Source organism: Symphalangus syndactylus, chromosome 14, assembly GCF_028878055.3.
Source record: "Symphalangus syndactylus isolate Jambi chromosome 14, NHGRI_mSymSyn1-v2.1_pri, whole genome shotgun sequence".
In the NCBI taxonomy this organism is placed as follows: domain Eukaryota; kingdom Metazoa; phylum Chordata; class Mammalia; order Primates; family Hylobatidae; genus Symphalangus; species Symphalangus syndactylus.
In genome coordinates this window covers 13,102,709-13,123,018 of record NC_072436.2, presented here as the reverse complement: position 1 = coordinate 13,123,018, position 20,310 = coordinate 13,102,709, and the positions used below count along the sequence as shown (strand labels likewise).

At 61.6% G+C, this 20,310-nt stretch overlaps 1 protein-coding gene across 2 annotated transcripts in view; it reads left to right on the top strand.

Moving 5' to 3' along the window:
* Nucleotides 1-20,310, top strand: part of RBFOX3 (RNA binding fox-1 homolog 3) — a 94,898-nt gene that overhangs the window by 71,201 nt on the left and 3,387 nt on the right. Inside the window, exons 3-11 of one of the 2 annotated variants that reach the window (XM_063617357.1) lie at nt 6,260-6,397; nt 9,000-9,053; nt 9,869-9,961; nt 11,480-11,540; nt 15,395-15,448; nt 15,725-15,857; nt 16,453-16,492; nt 17,549-17,610; nt 18,577-18,655. In XM_063617357.1, the coding sequence (XP_063473427.1) occupies nt 6,260-6,397; nt 9,000-9,053; nt 9,869-9,961; nt 11,480-11,540; nt 15,395-15,448; nt 15,725-15,857; nt 16,453-16,492; nt 17,549-17,610; nt 18,577-18,655 (714 nt within the window). Of the gene's footprint in view, nt 1-6,259; nt 6,398-8,999; nt 9,054-9,868; nt 9,962-11,479; nt 11,541-15,394; nt 15,449-15,724; nt 15,858-16,311; nt 16,493-17,548; nt 17,611-18,576; nt 18,656-20,310 lie in introns of both variants that reach the window. The other variant, XM_055241911.2, reaches the window with a different exon arrangement.

The following is a 20,310-nucleotide window of genomic DNA, read 5'->3' as shown; positions in this document are numbered from 1 at the left end:
CCGATGGGAGAGAGCAGTGGCCCCTGTAGCCCATCCCCCTGCCTCTACCTCCCCCTGCAGCCCATCCCCCTGCCTCTACCTCCCCCTGCAGCCCATCCCCCTGCCTCTGCCTCCCCCTGCAGCCCATCCCCCTGCCTCTGCCTCCCCCTGCAGCCCATCCCCCTGCCTCTACCTCCCCCTGCAGCCCATCCCCCTGCCTCTACCTCCCCCTGCAGCCCATCCCCCTGCCTCTACCTCCCCCTGCAGCCCATCCCCCTGCCTCTACCTCCCCCTGCAGCCCATCCCCCTGCCTCTGCCTCCCCCTGCAGCCCATCCCCCTGCCTCTACCTCCCCCTGCAGCCCATCCCCCTGCCTCTGCCTCCCCCTGCAGCCCATCCCCCTGCCTCTACCTCCCCCTGCAGCCCATCCCCCTGTCTCTACCTCCCCCTGCAGCCCATCCCCCTGCAGCCCATCCCCTTGCCTCTACCTCCCCCTGAAGCCCATCCCCCTGCCTCTACCTCCCCGTCTCCTCCACCCCAGGACCCTCAAAGACAGGCTGGGCCCCAACTCAGAAAGGCTTTCCTGGAATTTCTGGAACCACGAGGCCTCTTCCTGCCCCTCCTCCCGTCAGGAGGGTTTCCAGCCAGGAATTGGTGGGAAGTCCGTGTTCATCGAACTCAGCGCCTTTCCCGACACCTCCACCACCCAGGTCACCCCCTAAGCCCTAGTCACAGAAGCACAGCTGACCCTGCAGAGAGAAACATGGGGTTCCTGGGGGCCACCGGTCCCTCACCGACACTGAGACTCCCACCCCACAGAAGGCAGAGCATGCGCTGATTTTTGTGGTCTCGATGCCCTCGGGTGGGTCCCGACCACCCCCAGTGACTATCCAGCTACATCATTCCCCAGGAAGCCTCCTCCCCTCTGAGCAGGACACCTCTTTTCACCGTCCAGAAATACAGAGGCTCCTTCCTGGTGGGGCAGGGGTGTGTCTGCTCATCCGTGATGAGAAGGGACATGTGACAAGAACCCACGAGGGGCACGCGCACCTGCACACAGGCTCCGTTTCTCTCACCTCACCACGACGTCACCTGCCTTCCCTGGACAAAAGCAGCACAGGATACAGAGTGCGATGAAGGGCTGCGGAAGGACCGGGGGACCCCATCTCACTACCTTGAGCCACCCCCAGGGTCTGTGTTCCCCAGCGGGGGTCACCCTCTGGAGCATTTATTCACTCAGGGTCGTGCAGGTGCCAGCACTGTGGGCCCTTGGGAGTCACACACTGTCCTTGTGCTCAAGGGACCCTCAGCTTGCTAACGGGCCGGGCACGTTGGCTCACGCCTGTCACCCCAGCACTTTGGGAGGCCGAGGCAGGTGGATCACGAGGTCAGGAGTTCCAGACCAGTTTGGCCAAAATGGTGGAACCCTGTCTCTACAAAAATACAAAAATTAGTCGGGCATGGTGGCTTGCGCCTGTAATCCCAGCTGCTCGGGAGGCTGAGGCAGGAGAATCACTTGAACCCAGGAGGTGGAGGTTGCAGTGAGCCGAGGTCACGCCGCTGCACTCCAGCCTGGGCGACAGCAAAACTCTGAGAAAAAGAGAGAGAGATTAGCACGCAGATAAAAAATGCCAAAGCACAGAGGGTCACTGTGGAGGGCCAGCCAGGAAGAGGGAGACGGGATGAGACTGGTGTTTTCCAGAGCCCACGTGGGCTCCTCCACCTGCCACAGGGGACCCCACGTGGGCCGTAAGGGCCTGATGCCTGAGGGGCCAGCACCTGCCCCACTGCCCGCTGGGAATCTGGGCTCTACACCCCTGGCTTCACTGCAAGCATAGATGCCTGTGCCCAGGTCCCTGGAGGCCTCTCTGCCCAGTGACCTGCAGCCCCAGGATGAACCTCCGTCCTTTCTCCCGTCCGTCAGGCCTGAGCCTCCTCTCGGAAACTCCTGCGCTTGCCCTGATCTTCCATTTGGACCACCTCATCTGTAACTACAGGCTTCACAGTCTGGCCGAGGCCCTCTCTCCTCAGCCAGGAGCTGCAGCCCTCGGTCACTGTGTTCTTGGCTCTCACGGCTTATGGAAGGGGTGAGGGGTAGGCCGTGGCTGGCCGCTGGCCTGAGAAAGGCAGAAGAGAGGAGGCGCTGGTCCCCAGAGCAACGCCACAGTGAGGCTCAGCTGAGATGCCCCTACTCAGGCTGGGAGGTGGGAATGGATGAGGCGTCAGTCGGCTGCCCGTGCCACAGTGCAGAGGCAAGAGCAGGGGGGCTTGGAATCCTGTGTTCTTCAAATGCCACGTGGGAGCCAACAGCTCCACCCAAGGAGGGGCCACCAGTGCCACCAGGCTCTGAAGCAGACACTCCCAGTGGATAGGTTGAGACCACACACAGAGAACCCCTCCTCCAAGGCTGACTGGTTGCCCACCAGGGGCTCACCAAGGCGCGTCCTTGCCTGAGTGCCCAGGAGGTCTTTGGAGGAATGAAGGGAGACGGCGCTGTCGAGGAAGGGATTTCCAAAAATCGGTTCATCTTGTGCCGCAGCAGCACAGCTTGGTTCCGTGCCAACAACAGCCGCTGGGTCCCACCTGCTGTCCAGGGTCTGCCTAGATCTGCCAGACCTTGCCCAGGGCTCATTCCCTTTGCCTGTCTCTGTACCAAGCTTGGGGAGCCCAGGCGAAAGTGGGTGCAGGCTCCTCAGAGGATGTGGAGAGTGGGAGATGCTGTGTGGCATCTAGACCCCCACCCTGAACTTGAATGGGCTGGGGAGGTGTCCATAATGGCTGGGCCAAGACAGAGCTGGGGAAGGATGCAGAAGCAGGACCCCCAACCTAGTTGGGAGAGAAGGGCAGTCCTGTTTCCTCTTTCCCTGCATTTGAGAACAAGAAGCAAAGATGGCTTTTTGTTTGTTTTTTTGAGCGGGGGGAAAGAAAGCCCCTGAGAAAGCTGGAAAGGCGGTGGAGGCTGCTGGACCGCTACAATCAGCAGTGGGAGGGCCCCCATCCCCCATCCCCCATCCCGGGGCAGCCCGTGTGCAGTCATGCTCGGGGCTTCCCTGCACACTTGACAGTTTCACAGCCATTGAACCCACTTAGCCTCTGCCCAGGCTGAGCAGGGATAGAATGGCTGCTTCCTCACCTGTGTCCTGGCCCCACTCATGGCTCCTCCCACTCACACCCCATCACCCCATTCCTCCCGCCTCATCCTCGGCTGCTCCCCTTTAGGACTTTGGGGTGGATGCCCCAGCTCCTGTGGGTGGGCGTGGGGTCAGTTCCCGCCATCGTGGCCACCCTGGCGTGCTGACCACCGCCCTCTGCTGCTCAGAGGCCAGAGCTGCGTGCCCCTATCCAGGCTGGAGTCCTGAATCTGGGATGACTCAGTCACCTGAACCCAAGAGCAGCAGAGGGCACGGGCGCATCCCTGTCCACCGAGGAGGAAGGACCCACGCCTGTCCAATGGGAGGGTGGGGCTCAGACCTCCATAAAGAGCGGCAGATGTTTGGACTGTCTCACCTTGGTTCAGCGGTAAGGTCGTCCCCTCCAGAGGTCTAGCACAGGCTTGCTTTCTGCAAGAAAACTTGGGACCCAGGAGGATGGCAGCAGAACTGGGAAACTAGGCTGCTGGGCATCTCCAGTTCCCCAGGCTTGGATGCAGGAGCCCCCCGCGTACCCCCGTGGAGCCAGAGTCAGCTGCCCTGTGTTGCCCGTCACTGGGGACCTGATGCCAGCCAGACCAGGAGTCTCCGGAGGCCTGTCGTCCACCCTCCTGGCCCTGCCAGCTGTGCCCAACACGGATGCCTCCATGCCAAAGCTCAGCCCCCACTGATGGGGGTGGCACATGTCAGGGAACCCCAAGGAGCAGCCGCCCAGCTTGCCCAAGCCTGAGGGCTCATGCCCTCCGAGAGCTGTGGCCACTTTCCACCTCTTGGGGTCCTGAGGGAGATGCAGGATCCACCCGTAGCCTCATGCCTTGGGAACACGTAGAGCTCAGAACACACGCTCGCCGGAATTGGGACAGCACACCAAATGGCGCGTCTGCTGAGACAGGTCCTGCAGTGCATGCCCAGGTGAGCACCAGGACGGCGGTTCCCACGCTGTGGGGTGTGTGCCGCATCCTCACTTTTCAACTCGGGACAGAGCTGCATCAGGAACATGGACAAATGTGCTCCACAGCCCTACAGCCCTCGAGACCCCACTCCCAGCCTGCCTCACTGCCAGTGCTAGGGGCTGTCGCCAGGGAAGAAGCTGCGGTACGGGAGAGGCTGTGTCCTCCACCACCCTGCACAGCCCAAGAAGTGATGACTTCCCCTCTGGTCACCTAGGGGCACCTGCTGCCCTGGAGCCTGGTCGGAGGCTTTCTGGCCACATGCAGAAATGCAGGGGAGCAGCCTGTCCTTCCAGAAAGGACAACCAGGGTGGCCGTGCAGAGGGAGTGACAGCCGGACAGCCACTCAGGAGTCAAAGGACCAAGCTCTGGTCACTTAGCTGCAGTGTGACCTTGGCACAGCTCTGCCTCTCTGGCTCCATTTCCTCTGCTGTGGGCCGAGGCCTCCGGCACTGTGACCCCGGGCTCCCCACTCACCGTCCTAACTCAGCATTCCTTTGGTTGCCCGCGACAGATGCCCTCCGGAAAGTGGCTTCAGCAGCCAGGTGCTTCGCCTGGCTGGAGATGGGTGGGAATGGCTCTCTGGGGCCTCTCTTCTTGGCTTTTCTCCTCTTGCTCCCAGGCTGGCTGCCTCTGCTCCACAGGCCACATGGGAGACCATGTTACCAGCCTTCCATTTGTACCGACTGCAGTGTCGGCCTCTAAGGGACCCCAGGCTCCTCTACTGCCACTCCAGAAAGGATCTAGATGGCTGGAGCCAAGACTCTCCTACCTTCAGCTGGCGTCCTGTCCCAGAAGCCAGTTGGCCTCTGAGGAGGGGTTCTCCGTGTGTGGTCTCCAGCTGTCCACTGGGAGTGTCAGGAGGCTCAGAGCCAAGGATTCAAATGCAAAGGGTGTATTTGGGAGATGATCTCACAAAACCCCTACGGGGCAGCATGGAATTGAGGCGGGAAGGCGAAGGAAGCCACTAAAGGTACATTGTCAGCCTGCTGTTCCCATGGGCCGCTGAGCTCAAATTGCTGGAGGAAGTGTGGACAGTGAGAGCCCCTCCAAGGCACCCCGTGGGAGCTGGAGCATGCACCCACCACCTGTGCCTGTCGCCACCGAGGGACTCTCCTGCACCTTGGTGTTCCTGTGCCATCCACCCGCCTTGCCAGTGGGCTGAGCGGGAAAACAAACAGCCTGCGAGGCTGGCACCTGCAGTTTGGCTGCATCCACGGAACTGGCCTGTAGAGGCCCTTGGGCCTGGGCCCAGGTCGTGATGAGCTAATGGCCACCTCGGACAGTCACCCGTGCATCCACCTGGCCGATGCTGATGAAGCACTCGCCACATGCCTGGAGTTCCTGCTCTGTGGATACAGCCAGGACCGAGGCAGACTGAAGGCAAGCCTTGCCATGAGCTCGTGGCCAGTCCACTGGAGAAGACCACGCAGGAAAAGCCTCACACAGGCCGCACTGCGCTGCCTCGGGCGGCACCCCTGCCTTCTCACAGGGCGCTGGGGGCCGGGTGGCTTTTGTTTCCTGAGACCCAAGTCTTTGGGAGCCCATCTGCCCACCAGTATTTGGGTCCAAGTGCGGGCTATAGAGGACTGGACTTGGCCACACCCTCCCTTGGGAGAGGCTTCTGGAGGTGAACCCCAAAGGTTCTGAGTCACGGCAGCAGGCTGGAATAAGTAGGAGCATGGCAGGGATGGGGGACATGAAGGGGCAGCACGTTCGGACAGGCGGACCCTCGGGCCAGGCCGACATCTGTCTCCAGTTCACCACTTCATCATCAGGACTTGAAAGCCAGTGGGGTCCTTGGGCTCCCAGAACTGCCTTGAGATGTCAGTGGGGCCTAAGAGACCGTGGGGGTTCAGCCTCTGTGGACAGGCCTGGGCTGCGGGAGTGGGGAACAGAGCAGGCCAGGAGGCCTTGCACTGGGATGGCAGGAGGGAGGCGGCCTCACCTGCACAGTTTGGGCAGAGGCCTAGAGGCGGGGCCTCTCTGTGTGAGGTGCCCCTGTGCTGTATCTCATGGGAACCGTCTGCCCAGATTCTGCCAAGGATCCCAGCCCAGGGATGGGAGAGGCCCAGAAGGGTAGTGGCGAATCTGGCCTTTAGACTCTGCCGTCCCTTTAGCAGAGGGGATGGGCAACCCCGCACACAGAGGCAGCCTCCACAGCCCAGTCCTCTCCCTGCAGCAGACAGACGAGGCGGCACAGACGGACAGCCAGCCGCTCCACCCCTCCGACCCTACAGAGAAGCAGCAGCCCAAGCGGCTACACGTCTCCAACATCCCCTTCCGGTTCAGGGACCCTGACTTACGGCAAATGTTCGGGGTGAGTGTGCGCGGCCCCCACCCATGCTGCCCTCCACACCTGCCCCAGCTCCAGGGTGGCGCCCACAGGCCCTGCCTTCCTGCCCACACCTGCTCCCCCGGGTTTCCTGCCTCCCACTGCGCAGGGAGCCTCCGGGGCCCCAGGATTCCTTTCCTCCTGGGCCCAGCCCTGCCCTGACCTGAACCTGCTGGGACGGTGGCGGGGAAGAGGAAGGCCTCAAGCTGAGGAGTAGGGGGATCTGTTGTGGCTGCCCCTCAAACCCCACCCCTCCTGCTCCCGGCCAGAAATCCACCCATGGCCCCCAGACCACCTGAGCTCAGGGGTTTCCTAGAATACCCTGGGACCTCGCAGCCAGTTTGGTTATGACCGCCCTGTTCCCACATTCTGGCTCCTGTCTCCTCGCAAGAGGGAGCCCGGGCTCCCAGGCCTGCCCTGGAGGGGCAGCTCGGCCTCCCATAGAGCAGCAGCCCCAGCCCTGGCCTCTGCTGTGTGCCTGGGGGCCGGGCAGTCAACCTCTCTGGGCCTGTGTTCCCCGGGCCCCCATGTGGGGAACTTGGAACTGGATGCACAGTCGATGGGAAGTGAAGCCCGTGCTGGACTCCGAGGGCCTGTTCCGGGTTTCGCACTGTAGGCTTCAGCCCCGTGGGGGGTTCACTGTGAGAACGTGCAGGGCTGCCCCTGGGTCCTGGGTCACTTTGTTGTTATTGGACTTGAATGCGCCAGGCAGGTGTTGATGCCTGCGGGGGGCTGGGGCTGCCGGGTGGTGGGTGAGCGGCAGCAGCTGGGTGGCTCCGCCCGGGCTCCCAGGCCTGCCCTGGCCACAGAGTACCACGCAGCCTGGCCGTGTTTCTTCCCTCCCTCCAAACTTCTCTTCCGCCTGCCTGCCGCAGTGCCCACCCCACCTCTACGGCGCAGGTAGACAGCCTCTGGCTCCTGAATCCCAGCCTCTCCCCTCATGCCACCCTGACCCAGCTGGGATTTGCCAGGCAGACTGGAGGCACCCTTGGCAGCCCCAGGGTGGAGAGGTCCCCCTCCACCTACCCCCTGACGTGAGCCCTAGAAGTCCACTCCCCGTCTCAGGAGCCCGGCCTGATTGGATTTGGAGTTTACACTCACTGGGGGGCTGGCATGACTTAGAATCATCAGATGGCAAGGACTCTGTCCCTTCTCGACTCTGGGTCCTGGGCAAGCTGCCAGATTTCTCTGGGCCTGGGGCTGCCCCTTAATAGCAGCTGCCATTTTGGAGCTCTGGCTGGCTGCCCTCAATGGATGGCATTTTGGAGCTCTGGCTGGCTGCCCCCTGCAGGGGACCTGTTTACATACACTCAGTCCCTGCAGGACGGGGGTACCACCCCCGGTCAGCTCCCTGAGTCCCTACAGGACGGGCACCATCCGCCATCAACTCCCTGGGTCCCTGCAGGATGGGGACACTGTCTCCCGTCAGCTCCCTGGGTCCCTGCAGAACGGAGGTTACTGTCCCCCTCTTTTTGGCACCTGGCAGAGTTGGGATTTCATTGCTCTCTGGCCCCGCTGGGCCTTGCTGCACCCCCCGCGTCCAGGACTGTGTGGAGGTGACTGGGAAACCCCCATCAGTTGCCTGCACTGCAGGGTTCAGGACAGGCCCTGGGGACCTCAGAACTGTTGTTCGGGGCCATTCACAGGCTCATGGTCTCAGTACCAGTGAGAGAAACAGGGCTGCCCCACGGGGACTGTGGCCAACAATGGGAGGGAAGAAGGCAGCTAGAGCGTCATGGCCCAGCTGGCCCGAATGTCCTGCACAGGCAGGGCCTGGGTTCAGGTCACCGTTGCTCAGCACCCCATGCCAGCACAGCCCCATGAGAGGCTGTGCAGGGTCCCAGGGGCCTGGGCAGAAGACCCTCCCTCTGCTTGCCTCTTCCCCTCACGCCCTCAACCCCATTTTCCCCCTGCCCAACCTCCTCCCCATCTCAGGGAGGCCTGAGGGTCCCATTTCCCAACCAGGGGTCCTGATCTCCAGTGGCCTCAATCTCCATTTCCTGACCCCAGCACTTTCTCTTCTCTGTGGCACTTTGTCCCTAATGGGCACTCATGTCCTTCTGTCTCCCTCTCCCCCATCCTTTAGAGAAGGGTCTCAAAGCAGACCTTTACCCTTTAGTGTGAATTAGGGGTGGCGATCGTGCCTTGGGTACCCTGTCCCCACTGTAACCCTTTCCAAGTGGCCAAGTCCTAGCAGGGTGAGGAGGGGACACTGGTGATGTGCCTACCCGCATCCCCAGCTGGCAACTGGAGTTAGTGTCCTGGCAGGAAAAGCTCCCCGAGGCAGAAGGGAGACACGGGCCTCCAGGAGAGGCTGGGAGAGCTGTCCCTGCCCCCACACCACACCAAGGACCCTCTTGATGATGCCTTGGGCACCCTATCCCCACCGTCGCCTTCTCCAAGCGGCCAAGTCCCAGCTGCTCCATGGTCAGGGGTGGGAGGGGGTCCCAGGTCTCCTTTCCCAAGCTGGGGGCCCAGGGCAGAGCACAGGCATGAGCGTCTCAGGAGTGGAGCGAGCGGCCGGGCCAGCGGTCTTAACCCGCACTTTCCTGTCTGCCCCACTCCCTCTCTGTCTCTGTCTCTGCAGCAATTCGGAAAAATTTTAGACGTGGAGATCATTTTTAACGAGCGGGGCTCCAAGGTGGGTGCCGCACGGAGCTGCCGCCTTACAGCGCCGGCTGTAGGTCCCGCCAGGCTAACGTGTGAAATGTGCGTTTCCTTCCTGGAGAGCTTCGCGCCCGAGGACCCCTGAGCGACACGGGTGCTTGTATTCCCCGCTCTTCCACCCCCACCCGCCCCGCCCCCACCCCAGCTGTCTGTGTTGTTGCTGCCGCTGCCGCTTTTTCTTTCTGAGCCACCAGGACCTCTTGTCTGCACCCCAGAGCCCTGGGCCCCAGGCCCGGGCCCCACCCCACTGAACGCTCACCCCAGGGGACCACTGGCCTTGAAGGAGGGGCTACAGAGAGGGCAGGCTGGGGAGGGTGTCCGGCGGAGACAAGCCCTACTCCCCTTCCAGGAAGGCACGACCCTCTACCCTGGGCTCCGAGGGTGGAGATGGGGTGGGCTGCCCCTGCAGGTCCTGAAGCCCAGCCTGGGCCCCCCACCCCAAGGTGGGGTTCAGGGGGCAGGCCTGGCCTGTGGTCAGGTATGACGTCTCTTATGTGGCTTTGGCCTGTCCCTTTGGAGATGCCGGGTGATCAGCTCAGGCTGGGCTCAGGCTGGGTCAGCAGCTGCCCCCCTGGGGCCCATACCCCTCCTGGCACCCTGCCGGTGGCCCTAGGACAGACCTCTGGGCTGCCTGCGTCTCTGCCTCAACTCACCTGACTCAACCCCTTCTCTCTCTCTCTCTCCCCCCTCCCCTGCCCCCCTCCCACTCCTCTTCTTCCTCCTCTTCCTCCTCTTTCTCGCCCTGTGTCCTCCTCTCCGTGCCTGTCCTTCCCTCTCCTCTGCTCACAGGGTTTTGGGTTTGTAACTTTTGAAACTAGCTCAGATGCTGACCGAGCCCGGGAGAAGCTGAATGGGACGATCGTAGAGGGACGGAAAATTGAGGTGCTCAGATAAGTGTACTACGGCAGGGATGCCCCGAGATCGCCCACCTGCCCCCCAGCTCCCCCAACCAACCAGCCCCGCCACTGCCGCACCCTTCAGAGAGCCTGGCCAGGGTCCCCTGGGGTGGGAGGAAGGGTCATACTAAGGCCAGTGTCACTGGCTGCTGGCTGAGCCCTATCACCTGTCATCCCTTCAGGCTCACCCGAGGTCCCCTCTCCCCTGCCTCTTCCCTCCTTTCCCTAGGAGAGGCCCCGTCCCCAGCCAGACACTGGAGGAACCCCAGAAATCCTGTATTTGGGGCTGGGCAGCCTCAAGGACCATGGCCAGCCCACACGGCCAAGGAGCCATTAATCCCCAGACCCTGCTCACCATGGAGCAGCAGCTGTCCCCAACCTGTCCCCACATGGCCCAGTCTGGGCCCTGCAGTTTGCCCCCACCTTGGCCCCACTCCACCCCTTGTTTGGGTAGAAGCAGAGGCAGTAGCGGCAATGGCCAGGGCAGAGGAAGAGATCAGGCCCCAAGGAGAAGCAGGGAGAGGGGGCTCTGGGTCCCTCCCTGACACCCACCCTGCTCTGTCCTCTCCTTCCCTGCTCCCCAGGGGTCCACAGTGCCAGTGGGCTGTGTTCCCTTGCTGCGGCCTGGGTGTCTGGAGCTGGGTCCCCCAACAGGCAGGGCAGCCAAAGGGTGCTGGAGGAGGGCTGGGGCCAGCCACCAAGACAGAGCCCTCGGGCAGGCAGTGAAGGGCCTGAGAGGAGGTTTCCAGACTTCTGAAGCCACTGGCTTGGCCAGGCTGCAGCCCCATGCCCTCAGGGCTCACACGGAGGACGCAGGGGAGGCAGAACAGCCCAGACCCCTTCCTGGGACCCATCACCCCTGCTATTCTCGACTCCCTTCCACACATGCCTCGTCTTCTCCATCCCAGGCTGCCTCTGGACAGCCTCACCCAGGCATATGTGTGGAAAATAGGTGACTTCGTGCCCACAGCCCCCCTCCCTGTCAGCCTCGTCCTCCAGGGGCACACGGGCCCCATCAGAGACCTCGGTACTCTGCAGCATTGAGGGCTCTGGCCTCGTGGGAGGGGGGCATCATCCAGGAGGGGTATGTGGCCATCTTGGTACCCATGCCTAGGTAGGCCTTGGCAGCCTCAGGGAGGACGGGGCATCCTGGAGTCCAGCCTCTTAGCTGGTTCTGGTCAGAGAGCACTTTGTGGGGAGTCCACCAGGGAGCTTCTCTAGCTGTCCTGGGGTGCCTGGGAGCCTGGGGCTGGGTTTATGGGAACAGCCACATGAAGAACACAGGCCAGCAGGCCTGGGTCTGGGGTCCTGGGCCAGGTGGGGCTTTAGCCTGTGCTGGGAGCAGTGGGGGCCAAGGCTCCCGGAGGGCAGGCAGCATGGTGGAGAGAGGAGGCCGGGGCGGGGGGTGCCAGGGGGTAGGGGGGCAGGGCGGGGAGGAGTGGCCGGTGGGTCTTCCAGGAGGCTAATCCTCCCTCTTCCTCTCTCTCCTTCCCTCTTTGGACAGGTCAATAATGCCACAGCCCGAGTCATGACCAACAAGAAGACGGGGAACCCCTACACCAACGGTAAGGGGCTAGGTCCTCCCACGAGGCTGCTGGGGTCACTGGTTGGGACAGAGGCCCTGGAGGAGCTGAGGCTGCTGCAGGCTGACCTTCCTGGATCCTAGGCAGCCTCGGTCCCCAGTGTCCCAGCCCTGGGGCTGCTGCTCTGCTCCCGGTCAGAAGCGGGTGGGGCAGAAGAGGCAGGAGGAGAGCTGGGGGCCACTCACCTCCCTCATGGCCCTGTACAATCAGCCATAGCTGGAGTCTCACTTTCCCAAGCATGCCTGGCCCCCAGAGGCCACACATGCAGGCTTCTGATCCAGGGGGACAGCTGTGCCTTCCTGGATTAGGACTGACTTTCCCCCAGGGCCAGAGTTTGAAGGCTTCTGTGCTGAGACCTGCTGCACCGATTCCCGGTTTAAGCAGGCTCAGGGAGGGCAGCGGGGGCACGGGGGGCCTTGGGTGAGCTTCTAGACCTCTCTGAGTTCCAGTCTCTTCATCTGCAAAATAGGAATAGTGACACCATCCCCCAGAGCTGTTCGATGACAAATGACACCTTTAAGCGCCATGAGCAAGGGCCCGGGGGGAGGTGCTCAGGTTTCGTAGGATGTGATTATAGGAACTGCCTTCCTGGGGCTTTTTGACATTGGTGGCGCTGAGGCCCCAGGCTGAGCCCTGCTGTCCACTGCAAGGGGAGACAGGAATCTTGTGTGTGTGCACCACGCTGCAAATGGAGGTGGCCGGTCTTCCTTGGAGATGGATCTGCTGACCCTAAGTGCTGGCTCTGGAGAAGCAGAGGGACCACTGGTGGCCACTGCGAGTCTTAACTCCATCTGGCAAGGGGCCTGCTTTGAGCGAGCAGGCGTACGTTAGGGGCCTCCGCTCATTCCTGCCAGGGAGCAGCTTCCCACTCCAACCCCTTAAAAGCCTCAGCACTGCCCCTAGACAGGATGGATCTCCCTGTTGCCGTGGACTCTCAGACGGTGTCACCCCCAGCCTCTCATGGCCCTCCATGTGATCGGCCATACGTGGAGTCAGGTGACGACCAGCACGGAGGCCTGGACAGGACCGCCCGATCCGCCACCTCTGCCCCAAGCTCTTCTCCTGGTGTCCGATGCTGGGGTGGGCCTGGGCCTCTGGCCTGGCCCAAGTTAGACTTGATTCTCGTGGCCTCATACCCTGCTTTTCTGAGGAGTTACACATCTCAAATTCTTTTTAAAAAATTTGGGAGTGTTCCCGCTTTGCAAGCATCCCGAGTGCATCCTGGGTGTGACTCTTCTGTGACCTGGCACTTGGCACAGGAAGTAAAAGCGGTAGACATTTTTACAGGGTACAGGTGATCAACCAGCGGGGCTGCAAAATCTCTGGAACCAGCTGCCCACTCTGCACCCAAGGGCCACACCCACCGCTGTCTGGGCAGAAGTGAGAATTCAGGGGAGCATGGAAATCAGAACAGACCCATCTCTGAATGGCCTCGGGCTGTGCGGCTCATGAGGGGCACGGAACCCACGCCAGTGAAACATCAGGGAATGGAGGGAGGTGGGAACCTTTGCCCACCTTTGCAGCAAGAGCCGTTTCATCTCAATGTCTTCATCAGCCTGGGCACAGAGGGCTGCAGTGGGACGGCCCTGGGTTCTCTGCAGGTTGGCACCGAAGCCAACACATGGGCTGTGGTGGCGAGTGCCTCGTGACTTGGCTTCAACACTACCCAACACTCTGGAATTCATCAGTTGGGGGTGAAGGTTTCCATTGTAGAAAACAAACCCGCCAGATTTGCCCAGGTGTTAACTATTTACAGTGGAAACAGAGGCCAGCCAGGCAGTCTCAGGCTGCCTCTGCCATCTGGGGTTCCAGACAGTGAAATGAAGGCAGCAGAGACAGGTGGAGGCTCCCAGGGAGGCAGAATTGACAGGGGAGGGCACCCAGGAAGCCAGAATAACCGGTGGAGGCATCCAGGAAGCCAGAATTAACAGGTGAAGGTGCCCAGGGCCATCCGAAGCACACATGCAGCCTCCAAGTCTCACTCGCCCGGAGTGGACCTAGAAGAGCCACTGGATGGAGCCCGGGGGAGTCTGGGCTTGGGGTCAGGGTCTCCAGGACTCTGCTCCATCATGGGCCTTCTAGTAAGAAGAGTCAGTTCGTTGGACTGGAGATCTTCCCAGAAAACAAAACATTTCTTTCAGCCTGATGCAGTGGCTCACGCCTGTAATCCCAGCACTTTGGGAGGTTAAGGTGGCAGGATCCCTTGAGCCCAGGACTTGAAGACCAGCCTGAGCAACATACGGAGACCCTGTCTCTACAGACAGTTTTTAAAATTAGCTGTGGGTGTGGTGGCAGACACCTGTGGCCCAAGCTACTCGGGAGGTTGAAGTAGGAGGATCGCTTGAGCCCAGGAGGTCGAAGCTGCAGTGAGCCGTGATTGTCCACTGTACTCCAGCCTGGGAAACAGAGCAAGAAACTGTCCCCTCTCCAAAAAAAAAAAGTTTCTTCCTTCCTAACCTGGGATTTATCTTTTTGGAAGATGCCAAAGTCCCAGCAATGGCGTCCAGACACAAGGTTGTGTGATGGTGGGCGGGGGATGCAGGGTGGGGTGAAGACTTCACCGGAGGGAGGAACAGACCCGGACCCTCTGTCCTCACTGCCTCCGGTCTGCCTGCCCTGCAATGGGGTTGTTAGAATCTGGGTCAGGGGCTCACACGTGGCCTGGGCCTACTGCCACCCTCTCCAGATGTTATCTCCCCAGCTGGCCAGTGGGCTGTCGTCCCTGCTGTCCCTCTCCCCACAGTGCAAAGGGGAAAGGAGCCAGGCCCACGGGGCATGCTGTAGAGATAAGACCTGGGTACACTGAGGAGGGGTAAGGGGCTGGGCCTCATCAAGAAGCCCTCCTGCCCACCTTGTCGGAATGCCTGGAGCCGGAGCCCACTCCAAGGCAGCTGGTTTTCCCCACAGAGGCCTCCAGGTGGAGCAGGTCTTTGCCCTGCTCCTGGTTCCCCGGGGGGAGAGGAAGACTGGCCCACCTGCAGGAAGGGAGAGGCTGGGATGCCGATTATAGCCTGGGACCCATGGAATGGCCAGGAACATGGGTCTGGCTGAGGGCTGCAGGCTGGGATCCCTGGCTCTGCCACTCCCCAGCTGGTGACAGGAGGTTGCTGTGCCCCTCCAGGGCTCTGTTTCTTCATCTGCAGAATGGGGAGGGTGTGACGGCTCCCTGGGCAGTGAGGACCCAGTGAGTTTCAGTCTGTGTGGCTCACACACAGTGTTGAGGAAAACCAGCCCATCCTTATTACCGTCCCCAGTCCAAATGCCCTTTCCTCCTGGACAGCCGCTCTGGGGGAAGATAAGGACGGGAGGAAAGTGAGAGCAGGACTCGGCACTGGGAAGAGGGAGCGGGAGGGGGACTTTGGCAGGCAGTGGGGAGAGGTTATGGGCAGAGGCCAAGCGCCTTTCCTGCAGCCTCCGGCCACCTGGAGCTCGGATGGTGGGGCTGTGCCGAGTCTGACTCCAGAAACCCTCATCCCAGCTGTGCTCAGGCGGGTAGATAAGTTCCACTTTCCCTCTCCAGTTCTCTGGGAGGTGGGTACCCCAGGCTTCGGGGGATGACGCCCAGGGGTGAGGGTTGCTCAGGGGCGGGCTAAGGAGGATCACAATTGGGAAAGAATCCTAGCAGAGCCCCAGGCGGAAGAGTCAGGAAGGAGTAGACCCTGGTGTTTTGAACCCAGCCCTTGTCCGGGCAGTGTGGGAAGGGGGGCCGGGCCCGGGGAGGCGCCCCGGGAATGTTCCCAAGGGCTCCACCGGTGTCGCTGGGATTCCCAGGCATAGGTTTTGGTGGAAAAACGGTGGGGGAAGGCAGTGACTAGGTCTCTGTACTTTTGTTTTAGGCTGGAAGCTAAATCCAGTGGTCGGCGCAGTCTACGGGCCTGAATTCTATGCAGGTAAAGGCTGGGGCGGGGCGGGGATGGGATGAGACCAGCCACTTGGCCTGTGCGACTCCGCGGGCTCTGGGGGCGGGGCATGAGGGGCGGGGCCAGGTGGGCCGTCCCCGCCCTCCCACCACAGTGTTGACTGAGTAGAGCTCCAGGGGCGGGGCTTAGGGAGGGGTTGGGGGCTAGGTGCGCGGGGGGCTAGGTGCGCGGGGGGCTAGGTGTGCCGGGGGGCCAGGTGGGTCCCCCTGTGCCTCTCACACGTGTCTCGGGCCCCGTTTCCTGCAGTGACGGGGTTCCCCTACCCCACCACCGGCACAGCCGTTGCCTACCGGGGCGCACATCTTCGGGGCCGGGGCCGGGCCGTGTATAATACGTTTCGGGCTGCACCACCCCCACCCCCCATCCCGACTTACGGAGCGTGAGTATTTGGGCCGGGGGAGGCGTGGAGGAAGGGGTGGGAGGGCGGGGAGGAGGGAAATGGGGAGGCCCTGCGCAGTGCGAGGGGCTAGGCAGCCTTTCCAGACCTTGGGGGGGATCGTGGGAGCCCCAGAACTCAGCCCTGCAGCTGCCTCCATTATCGTCACCCCCATCCCCACCACGGCGGGCATCGCCGAGGTCACTGGCATTTAGGGGGACATTCAGAGCCCCAGAACCTTGTCTGGATGCTTTAATGGGGCCGTTGTCCACTCTTGAGGTCAGCGAGGGGCTTCTCTGAGCCCTCTCTGCTCCCATTCCCTGGGGTCTGGTGCCCTCTATCACTAAAGGGGTGGTGGGGTACAGCTGCCTGGGGTCGGGTGGGCTATGGGCCCCGGGGTTTGTGGGAGAAAGGAGCTGATCAGCAAGGGTGTTACTCTATTGTTATACCAAAACAGGGCACTGGAGCAAACGCTTGTTAAAATGCCAGTCCCATGGGCGGGGCTGGCACCGTGCCCCCTCCCTCCTCAGCAGACACCGGAGCCGGCCTACCCCACCTCTCCAGCGTTCCCACCACTTTCTTGTCCGTTTGCTTCCAGGGTCGTGTATCAGGATGGATTTTATGGTGCTGAGATTTATGTAAGTGTAGCCCCGCCGGGAGGGAGGGTGGGATCAGGCGTTCTGTGGGTCTCAATCAGAAGTCGGCGTCTCCTCTCTCGCTGCCTACTCCTCCCATCCCATCCAATCCCACCCTTGAAGCCAGGAGGGCGAGGGGGCCATGTCTGCCCAGAGTATGGCGGCCCTGAGAATCCCAGCACGGCACAGTCTGGTTGTTGGTGCCCATCAAGGGAGCAGTTAATGGGTTGCCCAGCAGCCCTGTGAGCTGAAAGCATCTTCCCGTGGGCAAGGCCTCATATAATGGGGGCAGTCGGACTCCGCTGCGGTCAGTGAGTGAGCCCTTAAGGCACCCACAGCACAGGCTTCAAGAGAGGCCAGGAGGCAGGGCCCCTGGGTGCCTGTGCTCCGGGGCCTACCCCCCTTGATGGGGTCCGGTGACCTCTCTCCCCCTTCATGGGGCCACGTGTGCTGCTTCCTTTGTCTCAGACTCACTGACGGCCACACCCCATGTACCCAGCCACCCTTCAGTCCTGGGCAGCTGCCTACAATTCAATTACCTGCTCATCTGAGGCCAGGACATCATCTGAGCTCACGTCCTCTTGTGCCCTTTACCCTTGACCCTTCCTGGTGTCCAGGACACTATCCAGAGTCACTGTGGGTTCTCCCAGCCCCTTGGCATCCAAGTCAGGCCTCACTGGCCTGGTGGCAGGTCTGTGAGCACCTCTTCTTTGCCAAGGCCTAGCACCCAGCCAGATGAGTCATGGGTACCCGCTAATGTGTGTTGAGTGCACAGATGGGTGTGTGAATGAATGAGTGAATGAATGGACAGGCAGACCTGCCTCTCCCTGAACTGTGCTACCTGGCCATCTGCAGTCCTTAGTCCTGTGTTAGACCAGAACTAGGTGCCCAGGCCAGGCACCACCTAATCCTTACCCAGCCAAGGCTGGGAGGCTGGGAAGGTCTGCAGTCCCTCCCAGGGCCCCACCCACACAGGGTCTGTCTCCTCTCCCCACTCAGCCTTTCCCTGGGGAGCCCCACTAAGTCCCTCTGCTGTCTCTCTTCCCACTTACCCTGCAGGGAGGCTACGCAGCCTACAGATACGCTCAGCCCGCTGCAGCGGCGGCAGCCTACAGCGACAGGTGAGGCCAGGGGCCGGCACTGTTCTGGAGCAGGGTGGGGAGAAGATGGGCAAGGATCCCTTGGGAGCTGGGCTCAGACAGGCAGGAGGCGTAACCCACCCTTCCAGGCCTGGTGGGAGCAGGGTCGGGACAGGGGAGCAGGTCTGAATGTGGCCCTTGAGCCAGTGAGCCCCTGACTTCAGTCACTCCCTGCTTGCCCCATGCGGAGGCTGTGGAAACCCCAGGTGGAGACCGTATCTCTGATTCCCAGTCCCCCCACCGCCCCCTGCAAGCCCCGTGCCCACAGTGGCTGTCTGTCTGGGAGGCAGACGCTTGAGTGCTTCCTCCTGGGGCAACCTAGCCTAGTGCCTTTCCCCTCGGACATCTGGCCTGTTGGTAGCTGAGCTCCACCTCTCTGGCCTGGGGACTGCTTGCACCCCGTCCCTCCCGGCAGCCCCGGCTCCATCTCCCTGAAGTGTGGTGTGCGGGGTGCCGTGGCCCAGCTCTGCCCTCTAAGGAGCTGAGAGTTCCCTGCACAGACAAACTGCTGAAAGTCACGAGGGACACAGTGTCACATTCTTGGGGGCAGTGTTCCTGGTCCCTCCCCGTTGACCCTCTCTCTTCTCTTGAAACCCTCCCCAGCATTTACCACATTCTTTTTGGGGTGGAAGTTTGTTTTCCCTGCAGACGAGCTCCATGAGGACACCATCCCCCTCCACGTAGCACTGAGTGGAGCACACCCCCACTCCCTATCAGGGTCAGCACACTGTGGGCATATTGAGAGGGTAGCCTGTTGTGTTCTAGAAGCTTCCTTCTTAACAAGAAGGAGGGGTAGGCCTTGCAGGAGGGGAGGGTGCCTTGCAGATGGGACCTCGGTAGAGGGTGCCCATGTAGCGTCTGGGAGGAGCTGGGAGGCCGTTGCTGCCCCTCACCTGCCCCCCTCCCCCACCCTCCTCCTCCTCCTCCCCCTCCCACGCTCTTCCCTAGTTACGGCAGAGTCTACGCAGCTGCCGACCCGTACCATCACACCATCGGGCCCGCGGCGACCTACAGCATTGGAACCATGGTAAGGAGCCCGGGCCCGCCCGGCCCTGGGTGCCAGTCCTAATAGCTGGGCATGTGGGGCGAGGCCCTTGGGGGAGAGGCCGAGCCCTCTGACCAATGCCTTGGTCCCGGAGACTTTGGAAGGACCACGGCCTGGATGTGAGTTAGGATGAGGGGAGGGCCGGCCCCTCACGCCCTCTCAGTTTCGGGGAAGCAGGTTGAATGGCTGGTCAGCCCACCATACCATTTGGTCCTCTGGAAAGCACCCCAATGTGCCTGATCTGTTTCCCTGAGCTCCCTCACTATAATAAAGTCCTGTTGAGGCTCCTCCATTCCCATTTCCACCAGGAAAACCTCAGAAACCAAACCAGGGCCACCTCTCCTTCCCAGCAGAGGCTCCCAAGGCCCCGGGGCTGTTTCTGCCCACGGCCCACCCACACTGCTGCAGCCCCCTGACATCCGGGAGGGGAGTGTGGGTTACCGGTTGCTTCTCACCAGGCCCTAGCTTCTGGTCTTCCTGGGGTCCTGGGGAAACAGTGCCTGCTCTGCCCCAGCCTCTTCCCTCAGGCTGTGGGGTGGAAGGGGCGGGGCGGGGAGGTGCGCGGCGTGGTGTGTCTGTGTGTGTGTGTGTGTGGCCAGCTGTCGACACGTGCAGCCCAGCTCACTCTGCACCCAGAGCTGCTTCCAGCAGACACCTGCCTCCTGTGCTCACTGGCCCCAGCCCCGGGGTGTGAACTCGGGTTTTAGCTAGCTTGGCATCCAGCATCAAAGATGAAAACATCTTGGGAGAGTGAGGAGGGAGGAGGTTCAGAGGCAATATGGATTTTTCCCATCTCTCTTGGTTTTGATGACTCCCTCCAATTTTTGATTTGTCTTTTTCAATTTTTAACGAGCCTCAGGCACCCCCAGCAGCCTGTGGTGGCTGTGGGCAGCCACAGGGGCGGGCCTGGCACGGCCCCACCCGGATGGAGGTGCGATACCCTGGCTCTCGGGCCCTCTGTGCAGCTGCAAGCTAAAAGCTTTCATTAATGCACGGAGGGTTCCCTCTTGTGTTTTCACTTTTTAAGATTTTTCTATTTTTCCTCAATTTTTCTTCTCTTGCATTTGCTGTGTTCTTCCCTTTTCTGGCAAAACTGGGTGGTGGGAGGGTGGGAGGCCCCTTCAGAGCCTTCCCTGACTGGAGGCAGCCCAGGACATGGGAGAGCTGGAGCATCCAGGACCCGCTCTCCCCAGGAGGACAGGGCTGGGCCCCAGGTGGGCCCAGGAGGACCCAGAGACCCCCCAGAGAGCAAGGCTCTGACACTATGCCCAGCAGGCTTGCCTCTCGCAGCGTAGCTGGCTTCAGTGGCCCCAGGCTCTCAAGCCAAGGCCCAGGAACCCTCCAGGAGGTCCCTCAATGCTCTGAAGATGCCCTGTGCCACCCTGCTGGGGTGCGAGGAGGTGGGGCTCAAGCTGGGACCCCCCTCTGCATAAGGACAGTGAGAGGCCAGGCCTGAGCCCAGAGAAGTGACCCAGACGTAACTCAAAGCTCGTGACCCAGAAGCACTGTTGGCCATGACCCCAGAGCACCCCACACTCTGGCCCAAGACCACCGTGTCAGAGGCAGGTCTTACCCCTCCTGTTGCCATGACAACCCAACTCCTTTCTCCCCAAGGAATATAAGGGGCAAGAAAACGA